The sequence below is a fragment of the Rhinolophus sinicus genome, chromosome 14 (genome assembly GCF_057876585.1).
Source record: "Rhinolophus sinicus isolate RSI-liver-muscle chromosome 14, RSI-T2T, whole genome shotgun sequence".
In the NCBI taxonomy this organism is placed as follows: domain Eukaryota; kingdom Metazoa; phylum Chordata; class Mammalia; order Chiroptera; family Rhinolophidae; genus Rhinolophus; species Rhinolophus sinicus.
In genome coordinates this window covers 69904752-69923596 of record NC_142514.1, presented here as the reverse complement: position 1 = coordinate 69923596, position 18845 = coordinate 69904752, and the positions used below count along the sequence as shown (strand labels likewise).

Here is an 18845-nt window from a genome sequence, read left to right as displayed (position 1 = left end):
GAATCCAAACAGGCAACAAATGAAAAACAAAGCTAAGTAAACACAATCCAACTCACCACTCTGGTTAACAGCTGGTTCTAAATATAAAGGTCAAACTTTCAAGGTCTTCATTCTTTAAATGTAATTCTTCAAGCAGGGTGGCTATAAACTGTGTAAACACCACACTTTCCTGCGAATGCTTCTGAACGCCAAGAATCGGGGTCAGTCTGAAACAAACAAAAATATTAAATACATATCCATGAAATGGGAAAGACTAAGGGACTTTCGTCATGGCAGAGATGAAGTCTCTCTGATTTAACAACATTTCTAGACAGAGAAGGCTTTACTAATAAAAGCAGAAGAGAAATCTCAAGAAAAGACTGAAAGATCAAACATACTGTTAAGTAGAGAAAGAAGCCTAAAGGCCTGAATCTATAACATGTTCTTCATCATACCAGCAAAAACTACCAAAATTGTGCTCAGAAAAGAAAATAAAGTCTTTCCACTTGGGGAAAGAAGGTTGTGGAGAGATGCTTAGAGCTGAGAATTGCTTTAAAAAAATAATTTATATTGACTGTTTGGATTATGTCACCTGGAAAAGACTATATATATATATATATATATATATATATATATATATATATATATATATATATATATATATATATATATTACCTTTTGGAGAAAACCTTAACATTTTTATTTTTAAAACACTAAATAGATGAATTACATCTTATAAGGCACTTAATACAAACTTCATAAGGAACACTTTGCTTTTTTCTCTAACCACTTCCAGTAAATACCCCACAAGATTGATTGCATGTAATAGATTCTTAAAAGTAATTTACATTGAAACATTAGTGAGCATGATTTTAAAAAGTGACGAATCTAATCACAAAGATTAAAACCATTACTTCCATAATTAAAAAAAAAATCTCCAGAGATCATGCTTCATACAACCTTTGCAAGTTACATTCTTTGGGAGAAAATTCTTTTTTCCCCACAAAGCTCTTCCAGATGCTTATTTAATCTTGGTCAGTACCACTGGGCACATCAAGTATAAATAAAATAACTCTACGATTTAAATCAAGAAATCAGAGCACAGCAATTCTGGGGTACTGTGTGTGGAATGGAAAATGTTATTTTCTGAGAGACAGACTTCTTCCTTGCTTAGCCATTTCATACAGAAAGCAAAAGTAAAAGTAAAAGTTTGTCAGAATTGTTCAGGGATGGCCAGGACTTTGAATAGGTAATAAATTCTCTATCTCCCTGAAGGTGTCCTAGCAAGAACTGGAAACTAGGTGACTCCAACAGTTCAGTGAAATCCAGAGTTCTAAGAGGGAAAACCACTATAGTGTATTCCTTCCTGATTTCTCCTGTATTTCTTTAGGGCTGGGCGATGGAGTATCAGTTCTCACACTTCATGAGCTGTCTGGTGATATTCCTCAAAGGTAGTTCATACTGGGAAATAGGACTACCCCAGCCTTCCAATTCCAAGCCCATCCTAGGCACTTGGGTGAATGTAGGTAGTTGTGGCCAACTTTTCCTGAGGCACCTTCCTGCAGAGAAGGTGGAACCTAGAAGTCAACTCTGGCTTTTCCCATCCTTAGGTGATGTCAACATTTAAAATATAATGTTGCTGCTTCCCCACAGTAAGACCAGATACTGGGGATGGGATAACACTGGCTAAAATAAAACCAAGTCAGAGGAGACATATCAGATAGGTCAACTCCATAGAAACCTAGTTTTTGTGTGCGTTTAAAATGGTACTTATATGACACATCCTAGAAAATTTCTCACTTTCAAGGAGAATAGTATTTGATTCATATATGAAAACGAAGTTTTCTAAATTACTTCTCAAAGTGCCATTAGTATGTTTCAAAACTTAACCCTCAATAACTACTAGATTTTTCAATGTGTGTGCTCATGAGAGCAGAAAATGAGAAGAGTTATAGAGAAACAGCTTGAAAGAGAATTGCTCCATCAATTGTCCTTGTTAGAAAATATTTTAGAAATAGTAATAGTTCTCTAGCACATTTATAAGAATATATTTACTCTATAAATTAGTAACTTCATTATAAGGTGTGTTCGAATTTACCTAAAAATTTTGTTCATAAAGAAAATTAGGGTAATGGGAAACTTTAGCTAGGAGTAAAAAAAACACACACAAAAAACGGAAAAGTAACAACGCAAGCCTGCTCCAAGCTCCTGAGCCCATGGCAAATAATTCTAATCAAACAGGCATTGTTTTCTTAATGAGTTTGGACCTGCTTTGAAAATCCTCAAAACAGGGCTCTGAGCAACCATTTCAACTGTTTAGAGCTGACTCCTGAGATGAAACCTATTCACTCCCCAATCTAACTGCAAGCCCTAGGAGAACTCTCTCTACATAACACTGTTCTAATCCTCGCTTTGCCAGGAATGCTTGTTATAATTTTGGGCAAGTTGAACATCAAAGCCTTAGGATCTATGTATAAAATGGGGCTAATAACACTTTAAAGTTCCTTAAAAGTTATTGCAAAATTCAAGTAGGATACTATAGATGAATGAACAACAGGTTTTAAAAAAATCAGTTATGATAATGACTATAACATCAACTAACATCTACCATGTACTACCTTTAAATACTTACTATGTACATGTACTAAGCATGAACTATCTCCTTTAACTGTACAATGATGCTGAGGAATGTAGTATTGCTTCCATTTCATGGATGAGGAAATGAAGTCACAAAAAATTGAAGTACCTTCCCCAAGGTCACAGAGTAAGTAGCAGGTCAGGGCTTTTATCGTATGCAATTTATTTCACAAAGCCCTTGCTGTTGACTAGTATGTTAGCTTTCATTCTTTGTAGGCTCTATATCCAGCACTCTGTAAGTTTAATCTTTACCTCACTGATGTGTGCTGGGCCCTCAATAAATATGGAGAAGGAATAGAATGTTTTAAATTTGCTTTAGAGAACTGGAGGACTACAAATATAAAAATGGCAAGCAGCTGGCAGGCAGAAGGCAGTGCTGACAGAGAAATCAAGGTCTGGTGTCTGTTGGGAGATAGGAATATCAACTTGGGGCCTGGAGATTTCTGCAGCTAGTCATCGAGTGCATAAATAGCAATCCTTAGGCACCTGGAGCCGGGATTTCCTGACTACTCTTAACACAGGAGCCCTAAGTGTTGTTGCATAATTATACTCCTGGAAAGTTAGCCAACAAGATTTCCTTTAACCTTATTTATTACCTCGCATTTCCCCTTTAATCTTTAACTGAAAAGATTACTTCTTCCCCATCCCCCCAGTCCCTAACACAGAATGTAAATGATCATAGAAATATACATTAATATTAACTTTCTAACAATTTTAAGTTGACAGAAATCCTTTTTGGAATAAGGTGAAGTATAAATGAATAAATACTCTAATACTTCCTGTGCACCTCTAAACATTAATAATCCAGTGGACTACTTAGAGCCATGTAAAAATTGTTTTCTCTCTTTAAAATAGTCCTCTCTAGAAACCAGGCTCATGAATACAAAAAGTGAAGGATGGTTCTGACAAGTTATAAAGTCATAATGAATAATATATCAAGAAAGATGCTGAACCTTGAAAAAATCTTAGTTATAGTATACTGTAATTTTATGAATGATCCATTTGAAAGAATTATGATTTGCCTCTATCTCCAAAGTAATTTACATTTAAAGTTGAATAAGGACTATATATAATCTTTATGTTTTCCAGATCCTGGGCTCATCTACTTTAATGTTTTATTACTTAACAGCAATTGACTATTTGCCTACTCTTCCAGCCTGCTGCTTACTGGGCATTTGCTGAATTTCCATATCATCTCTGTAGCAAGAGGCTTCTGTGCCTACTTGCACAGATGAATCAGAGGCAAGATCATAATGTTTTATCAGTCTATTGGTCAACGATAGTAGTTGGTTGCATCCACTGCCAAAGATGCTACTAAGAAACTGCTGGGATTGTTTTTTAGGGTATATGCTGCCCTAAAGATAGGTGCTGTTGGGCTCAGTGGAGTTTGAGGCCCTATTTGATGTAGAAGAGCATTGCACTGAGCTTGGAGACGGTTCCACAGTCTGCTTTTGTTGGCAGTGACCATGGAAGAGGCTCTGGAAACCACAGAGCACTAGCAATACAGTCCCTACATGTGCTTAAAGCCAGGACCAATGACATATGAACAAAGACTTATTACTGGAACTGTTCTTTTCATGGTCGTTAACGGTCTCTTAATTGCCACATCTAAAAGCCCCTTCTAAGTTCTCTTCCCAGTTGACTCTGCATATTTGAGGTCCCTGATCACTTCTTCTCCCTTCCTAGGATTCTCCTCTGGCTCTGGAGGCACTCTCTGTCAGGTTCTCCTCCTACCCATGATCCTTTACAATCTCTCTTGTTGGCATTTCTTTTTTCACCAACCCACGGATAACAGGTCTTAACTAAGGTTTTATATTGATCCTCTTCTTTTTGCACTATATCCCATCTCACGGCTAAGACTACCAAAGATCCAAATTTCTAACTTCTCTCCTGGGAGTTTTCTCTCCTTGATGTCCAAAAGATACTTCAAATACCTATGTTCAAACCTGAATTTCTGACCTCACGTTTTCATCAAAACTTCCCGGTATTAGCAACTTCAGTCATCTTTAACTGTTACCCATTAATGTCCTTTGTCCAATCAGTTGCCAAGTCCTGCTGCCTCTCCTCTGAGGTACCTCTTAAATTCACTTCATCTTCTCCATTCTAACTGACCTATCCTAATTCAGATGAGTTACTTCTTGCCTGGACTACAGCTAGAGCCTCCTAAGTGGTCTCCCACTCCCAGCCATTTTTCTATATTGCCATCACAATCCTCTCTCATAGATCTCATTCCTTTGTTCTCTTGCTTTAACTACTTGTAGGAGAAATCCAATTTCTTTGGGCCTTTTTATTTCCTTTTATTTTCATTGTTTCAGTCACATGAATACATTCTTATAAGTATTTCAAATAACATGAAAATGTGTATTGTTAGTTGTATATATTTTTCTCACCCACCAGACAGATGGAAGCCTGAGATCTCATTTTATTCATCCATCTTTGTATTCCCCATAGGCTTATTCTCTTAATAACTTGGTGAATAACTAAAATTGCTGCTTCCCCATATTAGCATTTCTCACTGTACTTACACAATGGGTCTGTGGGACAAATCCAGCTTGCTGCTTATTTTTGTATATAAAGTTTTGTATTGAAAAACAGCCACGCCCACTTATTTATATATTCTATGGCTGCTTTTGCGCTACAAGAGCAGAGCTGAGTAGTTGGGACTATAGAGCGAGCAAAGCTGAAAATATTTACAATCTAGCACTTTACAGAAAGTTTGCTAATCTTTATACTAGTATTAGGTTGGTGCAAAAGTAATTGCGGTTTAAGGGGCCGCCGGATGGCTCAGTTGGTTAGAGTGTGAGCTCTGAACAACAGGGTTGCTGGTTCGATTCGCACATGGGCCAGTGAGCTGCTCCCTCCACAACTAGATTGAAGGACAACGACTTGGAGCTGATGGGCCCTGGAGAAACACACTGTTCCCTAATATTCCCAATAAAAACAATTAAAAAACAAGTAATTGTGGTTTAAAAGGTTGAAAAAAGTTGCAAAAACCACAATTAGTTTTGCACCAACCTAATAGAAGACTGTTATGCACCAATTTTCATTTAAAATAAACACTAATATAATGCTTTCTATACTAGAGCTCTGGTGATGACAGCAATTAAAACAGGAGATGAAAGATACAAAGGAACCATTTGGTCTAAGAATATTCGGGGTATGGTCTGTGACAGCATGGAACATGCTTAAAGACACCAAAAATATCTCATAAAATCTTCCAGCTGCAGAGACAACTTTCCTTGGCTTACTCCACTCCAGCCAAACTGACCAACCCTGCCTAAGATATGCCGAGGTTTAGTAGGCCGAGGTTCAGGCTGGCTGTGTTCTTTTCTGGGGATGCTCTTCCCCCAGATCTCTGCACAGTGGGCTCCTTCATGTGATTCAGTTTTGTTTAAATGTCACTTCTCCCATCCTCATCCTTACCCTCTACTTATTTTGCTTTCTTTGTCTCCATAATCCTCTTTTCTAATTCTATTACTGGTTTGCTTGTTACCTGTCTATCTCCCACCCAAAAGAAGGTGAATGTCATGAGAGCAATGACCGTTCACTATATCCCTCATGCCTAGCACACTGCAGATGATCAGTATTTACTTGCTGAATGAAGAAACACCTTAAAAATCTACTTATTTATTGCACTTACTGAAGTGTTTTTTTCTTCTTCATAAAATTCTTTCTTTTTGAGAGGAAGGAAGGAAATATTTTCTTGACTCCTCCTCCTGCTCGCACATAGTGGCACCTTCCTGCCAGAATGTTTTAGAACATCTATCACTAAGGTGAGATGAGCTTCAAACTCATCAGGTACACCAAGCATTAATTCAAGACCTACCACTTATTCTTCCATTTCCCCTCCTCACTTCCACTTATCTGGAACTCAAGTGTTGTTGGGGAAGTGCTAAGATTGACCAAGAGTGAGTAGTGCTAAGTGCAACTGAGCAGGGTTGGCTTAAAGCTTTAATTTCCTTCCAATCCTGCAGAGAAACTGTGCAGTAAGGGGCAGGCCCTGGAGTGTGGGCTTGGTAATACCCTCCTCAGGAGCAAAAGTACTTCAGTCTCACAGCTAAAACATGAAAGGACAAGAAATTCTTTTCACACTAAATGTGTTGAGATTTACCTGACCAAAAGGAAGAGCAATTTAAGATAGCTACAATCCAACTAATATAGGTCTTTATTTCTGTGTATTTCTGGCTGTTATTACGGTTCCTGAATGGGATGTATTCTTATTCTTTTTAGGTCAATGAAAGTAGCAGAATGTAGCCGCAAAACAAGAACTCAACTGTTTTTAGAATCTATACTTCTTTTCAGTCTCCTCCCATCAAAAGTTAAATGGTGAAAGAAAAGAGACTCAAGATCCTTTTTTTAATGTAGTGATTTGGTCCCTTTACACAAGACTGCACATAAACTACCTCCACTATCTTGAAGGAGGGGGATTCTACATGCTACCTCTATCTGTAGCATGTAGCAATGGTTAACAAACTTTACATTCTAGACATTATTCCCCATATGTAATCTAAATGTCTCTTGCAGAATTTTATTTTCTCATCACAGAACTTTTTTTGGGGGTGGGGGGTGAGGTGAGCTCTTAAAAGTTACTCCTTCATATTCTTGAAAATGGTTCCCAATTAATTCCAAGTCCTTTTAATTTTTCCTGAGAGATGCCGACTGCTCCTTATTCAGATTGGTATTCTTCCCTACACACCCTTTTAGCGTCTCATTTTCCTAAAATATAGTGCCCCTGAATATAAATATTGTCCAAATTCATTACTTCAGAACATAAAACAATGTATCTCCTACTCCACAGAAAGATATCATGAAATAAAATCTTTCACGCCTCAGTTATCTTTGAAGTACAATCTTAGAACCTTATCCAACACCCCTCTCCCCACTTTGTTAAACTGACTCCCTACGATCTTCCTTTCCCCTTAATCCTTTACTGTACATTATTAATTATGATATGCTAATCACTTATTTGTTTAACTTTTTCATTAAAGACCTCCCACTCTATTATATATTGAAAAAGTCTCAAGCTTCTATTCCAGCGCTGCAACTTCTAATAGTATCAAAGAAAACCACAATAAATTGGGGCCAAATAACTACTTCTACTTAAGCAAAAAACAGCAATATACCACAGTTGGTATTTAACAATGTGTTTTTATGTAGGAAATACCTTTAAGACAACAGAAAATGTGACTGGCCATGAGTAAAAACAAAAGATTTTTATGTTTCAATTTATTTCCTTTAAGTTCTTTTAAGTATGAATAAAAACCTCTAAAGGTAACACTGAAAGAATGGCTTACCACAAGCAGTCTGTACGCTGGAGAATATAATTCGAAAAAAACGACATAACAACTTGCAAGGTATAAATCACAAACAAGAAAGGAAATTTCTCATGAAAACGCCACTGATTCAAATCTCTATTCTGAAAAGACAGTCAGCCTTCTCTAACTAGTTTTTTACCATATGGTAAATGGCATGACAACAAAAGCAAAAAGCTAAGTGTCAAACTGTATCTTAATGATAAGACCTTTATTTAGCTGACTGCTCCACATATGCTGCACATCAAAAAGAGAGACAGCAAGTCAAGTTAGGACAAGTACCCTCCATTTGTTATTACTGAGCTATCAAACAACATCTGGTTAACAGGAATTATTATACACAGTAGTAAGAGAAGTTTCAAGGTTTGACAACCGAAACAAGAGATTTTTAATTAAAAAGTGGCATTTTTATAGATCCTCATATTCAAGGATTTAGAGCTGCATAAACTCTTGATTAACTCTCAGATCAAGTTACCTGTAATTCTGTGAGTCACTGGTTTGTATCTTACCAACGGAGAAAGCTATATAAAAACTTAAAGTGGCAGTTTATTGAACAAGTGGAGCTAAACCACTGAGGGAACTCTATTATCCATCTCTCATAGTGCACTAAAGTCAGTAATGAACTTGGATATTTAAATGGCCTTCCCGATTGTGGTCCTTATTGCTTTACTCACTGTACTGATTCCCACTGGGGAATACCCAGTGCAGCTCCTGAAACACTGGAAGTCACAGCACGGCCTGAAATATGCTTTCCTGAGTAATCTGTGTGAAACGGGTGAAGATCACATCATGCACTGGCCTGAAATGACATAGCACAGACATCCCTTACCCTGACCCTCAAAACTAAGAGAAGCAAAAACTCTTGGAGTTTCCTGAGAGTTTATTATTGATTTCCAAGCTCATAGAATCAAACCAGTAGGCATCGACTGGTACACAGAATCAAACTGGTATGTAAAATTACACTGAACAACACTCCTCATACTCAACATAATCTTAAGGGAAGAAAGAGCTGTGAGAACGTCTATATGAATAAATGTCACCAGAAAGCAAGCTTCTTTATGGTTTGGGGTTGGAGGAAGGGACAGGAAGTGAAAAGCCACACACTTTCTGTACCTATCAGATTTGAGAAATTACGGGGTTCACACAGAGTTCTGTTGCAGTAGGGAAACCTGCTGATTACCATGCATAAAGGTGATGAACATGCAGAGACTGCTAAAAGTTAATGTTGGGCTTAAAATAATTTTTTCCATTCTCTTATCCCTCAGAAGTTAGGGCTGGAAAGGAGAAAGTAAAAGAAGAAGGTAAAATTTCTGTTAAATAGAAATACTTTCAACATTTACATGTACAGGCCCTATGCTTGTCACTTCATCAATCAGAAAAGATATTATAATACCTGACACTTTGGGGGCTTAGACTCAAACAAAAACAAAAGTTTTCTGGGACAGATGAGGCATGTTTATTAATAACGGTCTGGGTAAGTGAAGAATCTGTAAGATGAGGTTTAACCTCTTATTTTATGAGGCTATACCACCACTTAAATTTCCTCGAGTGTGACTTAATCCCAATTTATACAGCTAGTTTCCTTTTGGCAGATTAAGTAACTGAGGCTTTGGCCAGAGCAAGGGATTTATCCAGGGTCCCACTGGCTAAGAATAGTGTTAAAAATGGACACCTTTATCACACAAAGGCAGCTTTCTTATCTATAAGTCTTGTTATTCCTTTCTTCCTGCATGGCAGTAACAACTGTTACTTCACCCATATTTTGTCTTCTTGTAAAAACTGAGTTGGGATTTTCCCTCCTTCTCTACATGAACAAGTGCTAAATGACAAAGGATTAAACCAGAACACCTCTGTCTGCACAAACATACATTCAAAACTGAAACAGAGCTGTGACCAGTAACACAATGGGTCAAAATGTCATCTATTTTCAGAATTTTGAGGGCCCACACAAACCCAAGACATTTTACAAAAATGCCTCTCTATTAAAAAAAAACCAAAACCAATTCTGGTATAAACTTTAAAAAGGAATTTCACTTGTATATTCAGGTCTCTTTACCATGTAAGATATTAGGATTTTGTATTTAACACAAAACTCTTTCCAACTTGCTTGTTTCTTAAGGGGGAGAAGGCAGAAGAAAATTCAATTGTCAGCGATTCTCTAAAAACATTTGTCTGATCTGTGGCTCCTAGCTTCCTCCCAGTAGTAACACAGCAGCGATTGGGGCACAGGAAAGAAACAAAAAGGCACCCTGTGGAAGGAAGAGCTTTTCTTTTTCCTTAAAATAACATGGCCTGGCCTCGTGCAGAGGTAACTACTTCATGGCACTTTCGTAAGCTGCAGGTGATGTCGTTTATTAAGTAAACGATAAACATGGCTTTACAATTGACAAGGAAACAAATGTGCCAAGAGGTCAGAGCTGAGTTTAAAATTCAGATACTTTAAAATGGCTGGTGGGGTGGCTTTCTAAATTGAAGAAGATGAATTTGTTTCCCTTGAAGAATGTCAGTTCTTCTTCCCAGTTCCCTTTGTGGCAGGATCTCAACCACTGATTCAAACATAAGAAGTATCAGTGATTTCCAAGTTTGTAAAAAGATTTTTTTCTTTATGAAACTAACTCGTTGGTTTTCAACCTTTCTGTGAAGTTGCTGCAAGTGTTAACTCCAAAATGAGGCTCAAGTGACTTTCTTAAGGTCACGCAGTCAGTAAGAGATGAGAAAAAAACCCCACAAGTACTCCCCACTAGTCTACACTTCTAACCACTACCATACAAGTTCACATGTCTGATTCATTTTAAGAACTGAGTATACCTTATGATTTCAAAGGCCCATTTATATGTGTTGTTTAAATACTTTTTGAAATCTGTCATTCAAAATAAAATGTGCTAAGGAAACTGACAATTCTATTGATTCTAATTCATCCGGTCTCCAGACAGCCAAGAAGCATCTTCCACCATCAAGTAATGATGATTTTAGCAGAAAGCTAAGAAGTGCCTCTAAGCAAGCAAATCCTGGCAGACACATCCACAGTAATTGATATAACACACCTCTATCTAGCACCTAATAATTGCACTAGAATTATATATGGTGGTTCTTAATGCTGTCTGTACAAATTACAATCACTTGGGGAACTTAAAAAAAATACATTATGTCCAGGCCCCACCCTAGACCAATGCATCAAAATCTCTTAATAAGGTATTAGTTAGTACTTTTTAAAAGCTCCTATGTGATTCAAATATACAACCAGTGTTGAGAACCACTGCTCAATTTTTTTTAAAAACTTTTATTTATTTAAGTGTGTTTTTCCAGGACCCATCAGCTTCAAGTCAAGTAGTTGCTTCAATCCAGTTGTGGAGGGTGCAGCTCACTGGCCCATGTGGGGCTCAAACTGGCAACCTTGTTGTTAAGAGCACCGCGCTCTAACCAACCGAGCTAACCGGCCACCCCACCACTGCTCAATTTTTGAAGTGAATAAATTTGTACAGTTCTGATCATTTGTTATACTTGTTAACTACACTGTTGGAAAACTGAATAGTAAAGGATATGAGATCCTTACATAAATATCTATGTAATGAAGCAGAAGGTAATACGGTCCAAAAGAAATGTCATCTATAGGAATTTACACAAGGAAGACATTATATCTACCTCTGGGGGGTTAAGAAAGGCGTCTAAGGAAGTGATGACATTTGAACATTTGACATTTGAAGACCAGGAAAGACAGATAGGAAAAATAAAGGCATTTTAAGTACAGTTCACAGTTATAACAAAGATGCTTATACAGGGAAATAGGGGACACAATGCAAGGACACAAAAGACGAATAAGTTGGATAGGCAGGTTGGGGCCACTTTAGCAGGGCCTTGAATTGCAAGCAAAATTACCTGAGAGAAACTGGGCATCACTAGGTTTCTGAACAAAGGCCTACCCTGATCAGAATTAAGCTTTAGTGAGATTATTCTTATAACTGGAGGAAAGACGGACCAGTTGAGGGAAGAGACACATGGCAAGGAGACCTGTTTAAGAAGGCCAGAATTGCAGCCATCTAGGCAAGTAATGAAAGCCTGATGTGGGCTAGTAGCAGTAGAAAGGAGAAAAACAACGGGATAAGAGAAGTTACAAGGACAGGACTCAACAGTTGATTACATATGGGAGATGGGAGCAAGAGAAACACTGAAGACAAACTAGATTTTAGTGCTGGGCAATTAGGAAGATGGAAATGCCACCAGAGAAAAAGGAACATTTGAAAGAGAAGATAGAGCTCAGTCTCAGATTTGAGTTTGAATTGCCTGAGGAATAGCCAAATGGAGATGCCCAGCAAATAATAAAACATTTTGGTCTTCAACCTAGGAGAGGTCAGAGCTGAAGATACAACGTTGGGGTGGGGGGAGGGGACACAAATATTTGACTGGGAAGACCAATTTTCTTCCTAAGGTAACTCTGTTATCCTGTACCAATTATGTCTGTCCTGATTTCTTGAACTAATCGCTTTCACCAGCACTTCTGAATTTCTTACATCCTTGTCTTAGCTTTTCTATTCATCAAAACTACAACCTGAAATAATGCTGCAATCTATCTCCACACCTACAACAAGATAGCTAAAAACTAACGGGGAAAGGGGAATGGGAGGAAGAAGGGAACTTTTAAGACTGATACCACAACACAGCCATGTTCTCTGGACTAATTTGCGTACTCAGTGTCATTTGTCAATTTTCTCTGGCCCTGGGTTAGTAGTTCCTTTTCCAGATCCTCTCTGTGACCACTATTAATATTTTCACTCTCTACCTAACCATCATCTCTGTACTCTTAGAAGACAACCTCATATCCTGCTTCATTGAAAAATGAAGTTGTCAGGCATGATTTAAAAATTTCTCCCTTTTATTTACAAACTTATCTATAACCACATAATCTTCACTTATTTTCTTCCTGTCTCAGAAGATGTAGTATTTCTCTCCCATTCAAGCTATTCCATCGGTCTGTGACCAGGATTCCAATGCTTCCTCTGGGATGTTGCTCCACCGTGTAATCCCCCCACCCCCACCCCTCAGCTTCAGATTAGTTTTCTTTATTGCCTCTTCTCCATACCCTACAAACATGCTAAGGTCTCTTTCACCCAAAATAAAATATCACTGTTCAATCTCCTATCCTTATCAAGTTTCTCAAAAGAGAAATCTACATTCACTGATTCTACTTCCTCACCTTAATCTGGGATATAGAGGTTCATATATTCCTTCAAATTATACTAAAGACTTTTTTTTTTTCAAATATGCACTTTTTTTCCTTGGGGAAAGAATACGTATTTTTAATCCTATTTTCAATGTATAAGTATGTATTCTTGATGTATAACCTTAACTGCAGAGAATTTGTTAGTGGCATTTAATTTTATAGTTTTGGGAATTTGGGAACTTCTGAAAGTTATATAAGTCTTACTGTTTCAGAGAAGTAACATTTTTCTCTGCACTGAAATCACAGGAATACTAGTTACAACCTCATGGTTACCTTATTTTTATGAGACATTTCGCAGTGCAGCTGATCTGTTACTCACTGCAATTAGATGGTGAACGGCATCATCATGTGGGGCCTGAAACACTCATCGGAAAGAAAATCAGTAAACACATGAAACAGAAATAGTGCAGGCGGTTCAGTTACTGTAATGTGATTTCACCTCCACAGAAATTGCAGGTGTTCACCAAGCAGTTTGTGGCAGCTTCCCAAGTACTTCTGCTCCACTGGCATTACTGGTACTAAGCCTTGTGTATTTTGATATACCCAAGCAGAGTATACCTTAGCTGTACTAAAATGACAAAAAGCCAATGCTTGAACTCCTCATTCGAAATGGACAGTGGGACAACACCAAATAGTGAGAACAGCAATAGTGAGAACTAGATAATACCAAGCCTCAATTTTTTACTCTTTGGCCTTTATAATCTGCTCTAAACCTCTGTAAAAATATTTCAACGTGGAGTAAAATGGAAGCATTTGAATTTTGCCTGTAAGAACCATATGACTTTATTGTTACCTAGAACTATCAGAAGGAGAAGAATCAGAGACAGGAAGAATATTAAAAAAGGTGTTTAGTCTCTATAACACACAATCTAAACCAGGGGTATCAAAACTGCGGCCCGTGCGCCAACTGTGGCCCGCAATCCATTGTTAATTGGCCCGCAGCAAATTCCAAAAATACATTTAGTTTACTTAAATAAACCAGGTGAGGCAATACGTACTTCACCTTGAGTGAGTGGCCCGGCTGTTTGTGTATTTTACCGCATATGGCCCTTGGTGAAAAACGTTGAAAAAAGTTTGGACATCCCTGATCTAAACGGAAGTGTTTAAACAGAACAGAGAAAAAATACACTAGGTAATTAGGATCTTGAATTTAATCAGTATTCAATATACCTGGGAATAATCATTTCTTTCTCTTTGTAAATGTTTTTAAATCAAAGAAACATTAAAAAAATTAAAATGTTCATAAATTTTATAATTATGAGTTAAAAGATAAGCTCACATTGACAAAATCTATCTTTGTTTTTTATTAATTTTATTAAAGATTTTAGAAGAATATATTTGCAAAAAAGCAATGTTAGGTTTGGTTAAAAGTAACAATTCTTTTTAGCTTAAATAGTCACATTCCTTCTCAGACTATATCCACCCTGAAAAATATGAATCACTACAGAAATACAGGGGCATTGTCCTTCCTTTCATTCCTAATACTAAGCAACTACTTTTGTTTTTCCCTGGCAATGAAATTTTACCAGTGCTACCAATTCGGTGTTTAAGTTCATAACATCAACAATAATTTATCCATTTTCCCATCCATTCATTTGATTTATTCTACAAATATTCACTGAGTGCTTATGAAATGACAGATTGAGTGTTTGGAATCGGGAGACAAAAGTAATCTAAGCAATGTCCTTGGCTGCATGAAGATTATGTTTTGGTAAGAAAACAGTTTCAAATTCACCTCACTGCAGACATCCTTCCTGGTTTAGTACTGTTTACACATTGTCAAAACACAATTAGTCGATGAATGGAAAGTATCTTAATTGTCATGTAGAAACGTATGTGTGTGTGTGTGTGTGTGTGTGTCTTTTTTTGGGGGAGGGGGGATGTGAAGTACATGTGTATGTCCCTAAAACTGATTTGAGGGCCATGAACGATGAGAAGACAGGGAAGGTAAAAATCATGAATATGAACGAAAAGTTAGTCACCAGAATTAAGTGTCATAGCTGTATAGCTCAATCTTAGAAATGCTGTCCTAAACTAATTCTCCACTGACCTGTGATGGAGGGCGGGTAATAAGAATCAATCAGAGCAAGGAATGAAATAATAATACTAATATGGGTTTTTAGAAGGAGGAACATAAAAGGTTTGGTTCAATTACTCTTGAAATTAAGTATAGGAGGCAAAATGTTACCAAATAACACTGACATTCAAGGCAAAGAGAGAGAAACATGAGCAGGAAACAGTGGGAAAGGAGGTGGTGGGTAACAGGTTAGGAAGAAAAAGCAAAAGCCAAGTATGCCTTTGATGCCATTCCCAGGTTCTTCATGGGCCACGTCCCATCAGTTACCCTGTCTTTTTAGTACTCCCAAGCCTGCCTAACATCTCCTTTCCCTCTGCTACAAAGATGCTCAAGCCTCCCCTCTCCTGAGATGTCTTCTGAAGATTTGCCATATTATATTGGGTTATAGCCCCTCTCTCCTTTCCTCTTCTGCCAACCATATGAAAAGAGTGGTCAACATTTGCTACATCTAGTATCCTTACAACTGTCTACTAGACCAGTCCCTACAATCTGGTTTCCACTCCTATCATTCTATGGAAACTGCTTTCTAGAAGGACACCTACAAACACCTAATTGCCAAAACCACAGCCATTTTTCAGCCCTTCTCCTCATTCAGAAGATAACTACATGGTTCTCAGAAAGGTAGATACCACGTCTTTCTTGAACCTCAAACCCACTTTGGATTCCTCAACAGTGTTCTGGCTGTACAAGGAGCTTTCTGAGGTACACTGCCGTGGAAAGTGCACACATTTTGATGTCAGATAGGTCTGAGTTTGAATCCCAGCTGTGACCTTGGACAAAGTGCTTGTCATCCCAGAGTCTGTTACCTTCCTCTGGAAAGTGGGACACCGCCACTGAACTTTGAGGATCAAATGAAATAATACAGTTGATGTTCAAAAATTGCCCGTTTCCCCCCTTTCTGCTTTGTTGGTATTCCTCAGGCATCCTTGGCATGGATGTGGGTATTCCACAGGTTCCAACTGATGCTGACTCTGCATTTAACACCCTCTACTGCTGCCATCTCATCCCAATGCTGACTCCAAAATTCGCGTCTCTGATTTTCCTTACCATTTTTCAGCTCCAATTCCACATTTTCAATTGCCTAGAAGGGAACCACCCAACTAGATAATCTGCGTGAACCTTAAACTGTACAGGAATAATCTCAATGTTTGCAGAACAGGTATTAAACCAAATGTTTCATCTCTTTCAATTAGTTCCTCTTACCCACTTCCCTAAAGGCACCAGTATTTTCCCAAGTATCTGTCCTCACGTTGTGAAATCATGTTTGACTCCCCCTCCCCCATCCCACTGCTAAACCTTGTAGATTCTGGAGCTGTAACGTCTCTAAGCATCTGTCTTTCCCATTTCACTTTCATTGTAATAATTTTAGTTCACTGCCTAAGTGCTCTTTGGTTAACTAGGCTGTTACTAGCTGAGGCTTTCAGAAAATCAATTACATAAATGGTGTGGCAAGAGCCAGAATGCAAGGGATTAATGAAAAGCACTAGAATCACTGACAGCAGACTAGCTTTTCAAAAGTTTGGTTAAGTGAATGGCTGATAGTCTGAGGGGTCATCAGTGAGATTAAGAACAAAGGATAGGTGAGTGTTTTTTTCTGTTTTGTTTTTTAAACTTTAAAGATGAATAAGGACTTGTAGGCAGGAGGGACGCAGTCAACAAAGAGCAAGAAAGGATAGCTTTCTAATAAATCTCATTCATTCTTTCTCTGCCAGATATTTATTGTAAACCTATGTAGTTCTAGGCACAATGCTTAGTACTGAGTATATAATGGTGAGTAAAATCAGATATAGAACCAGCTCCTAAAGTCTCCAAGTTGAAAGAGACAGACATTAATCAAGTAATCATACAATTACACATGAAACTGAAAATAGGACAAGTGCTAGGAAAGGTTAAGTGAATGGTGTTATGGAGGCCTATTTATAAATATATTTGATTTAATCAAGGAAGTCAAGAACAGATTCTTGAGGAAGAAACATTTCCTCTAGTTCTGAAAGATGAAGGGAAATTAACCAAAGAGGGGAGGGAACAACATTTTGGACAGAGCACAACCTTTGTTTCATGGTGAGAAAGATTATGATGAAAAGGGCTGAAAGAAGGTCAGAGTGGCAGGAAGAGGGAGAATAAGGTAGGGTGACGTGAGATGAGGCTGGAGAAGAAGGGGCTGGACCACACAGGGCCACGTAGGCCACATAAGAGGTTCTTCTTAAGGGGCAATGGAAGCCTCTGAAGGACTGGTACAAGGTGGAAGACAGGATCAGATCTCACTCCAGATCTCTCCAAGACTGATCTTCCTAAAGCACAGGCTTCATGGTGGTACTTTCTGCTCAAAACTTAAATGATTTTCACTGTCCACTGAAATAAGATCTATCTCTACAAGAGAACCCAACTTCCCAACCACTCTTCCCAGTCATCTTGTACTTTTAACTACATCTCTTCTTTTTACTTTTTTCATGCTATAGTTGCCCCCGACATCCTTTCATTTCTGTTTCTTAAAACCCCTTCTATCTTTTGGGCCAATCACAAATCCCACTTCTGTGCAACTTTTTTTTGATCTTCCTAGTCAAGATCTTTTGCTTCTTTGAATCCCCACAACATTTGTGCTTATTTTTGCCACTTAATAATTCAATTTTTTATTGTAGTAACCTCTGCACAGATTGATTCCGTCCCCCCCCCCCCCCCAACCGCCAGCAGTCTGTAAAGTCTTTGAGGGCAGGGGCTTTGTTTAAAATTTGTATCCCCCACAGGGCCTCACACAGTCTTACCTATAGCAGCTGCTCAATAAATATTTGTTGGTTATTTTTTGAGTCATATTTCTAAGTATTTTAAACTTTGCCATTATTGTGTGGATTTCAGATTCTACACTGACTTATAGTTATGATGCTACAGCAAAGTGTAGGTCTCATCACCTTTTCTGGTATACATGGGCACTAATTATTGATGATTTTCAGGGCATGGTATTAAAGAAAAAAAAATCCAAATAGAAATCCTAATTTAGAAGAAAAGTCAGGGTTACAAATAAGGTACTTTAGCTAACAATCAGATGGTACTATCTCAGAGAAAAAACTCAAGTTACCCTACATACCTAATTCAAAGAAGATGTATCAACGAGCACTTGGGATCTTTTCATCTATGAAAGAAAAAAAAGTAGGAAGTATAAAAGGAAAACATTATTCTAAAACTACTTTAAAAATGTCCTTAAATGTGATCTGAACACAGAATCAGAAACTCTCACCTAACAGCTTTCTAGACATCCCTATTCATTGCTAAGACTGACTCCCAGAATAAAATGCAAAGAAGTAAAGTGGAAGGGAGAAAACAAGGTCCATGGTTGTAGTGAGAATTCTGTAAACAAAATACTTTAAAATATATATTTACTTTAATATAATCAACTTACGCATTTCAGTTTGCTCTTTATCACCGTTAGTATAATGTTGAGGTACTAAACCACTGTTTCCTTTTGCATCCAGGGAAGGTTCCTCATCTTTGATGTGGAGAGCAATATAATGTCAGCTCCTCTATAGGAGAAGGAGAGTAGAGGAATCTTGGGAGCGTTTCACTCCCATTTACTTAAATAAGTACTCTGTAATCTTCCCACAGAAAGAGTGACTAGCCATATCATTCA

At 37.8% G+C, this 18845-nt stretch overlaps 1 protein-coding gene across 5 annotated transcripts in view; it reads right to left on the bottom strand.

The window, feature by feature from the left end:
• RPAP2 (RNA polymerase II associated protein 2) overlaps positions 1–18845 on the bottom strand; it is a 95299-nt gene that overhangs the window by 29869 nt on the left and 46585 nt on the right. For all 5 annotated transcript variants that reach the window (XR_016018662.1, XM_074335131.2, XM_019752892.3 and 2 more), the window contains exon 12: positions 57–206. Coding sequence is in view for 4 of the 5 variants with exons in the window: in XM_074335131.2 (XP_074191232.2) it covers positions 65–206 (142 nt within the window). In the remaining variant the exon portion in view is untranslated. The remainder of the gene's footprint in view (positions 1–56; positions 207–18845) is intronic.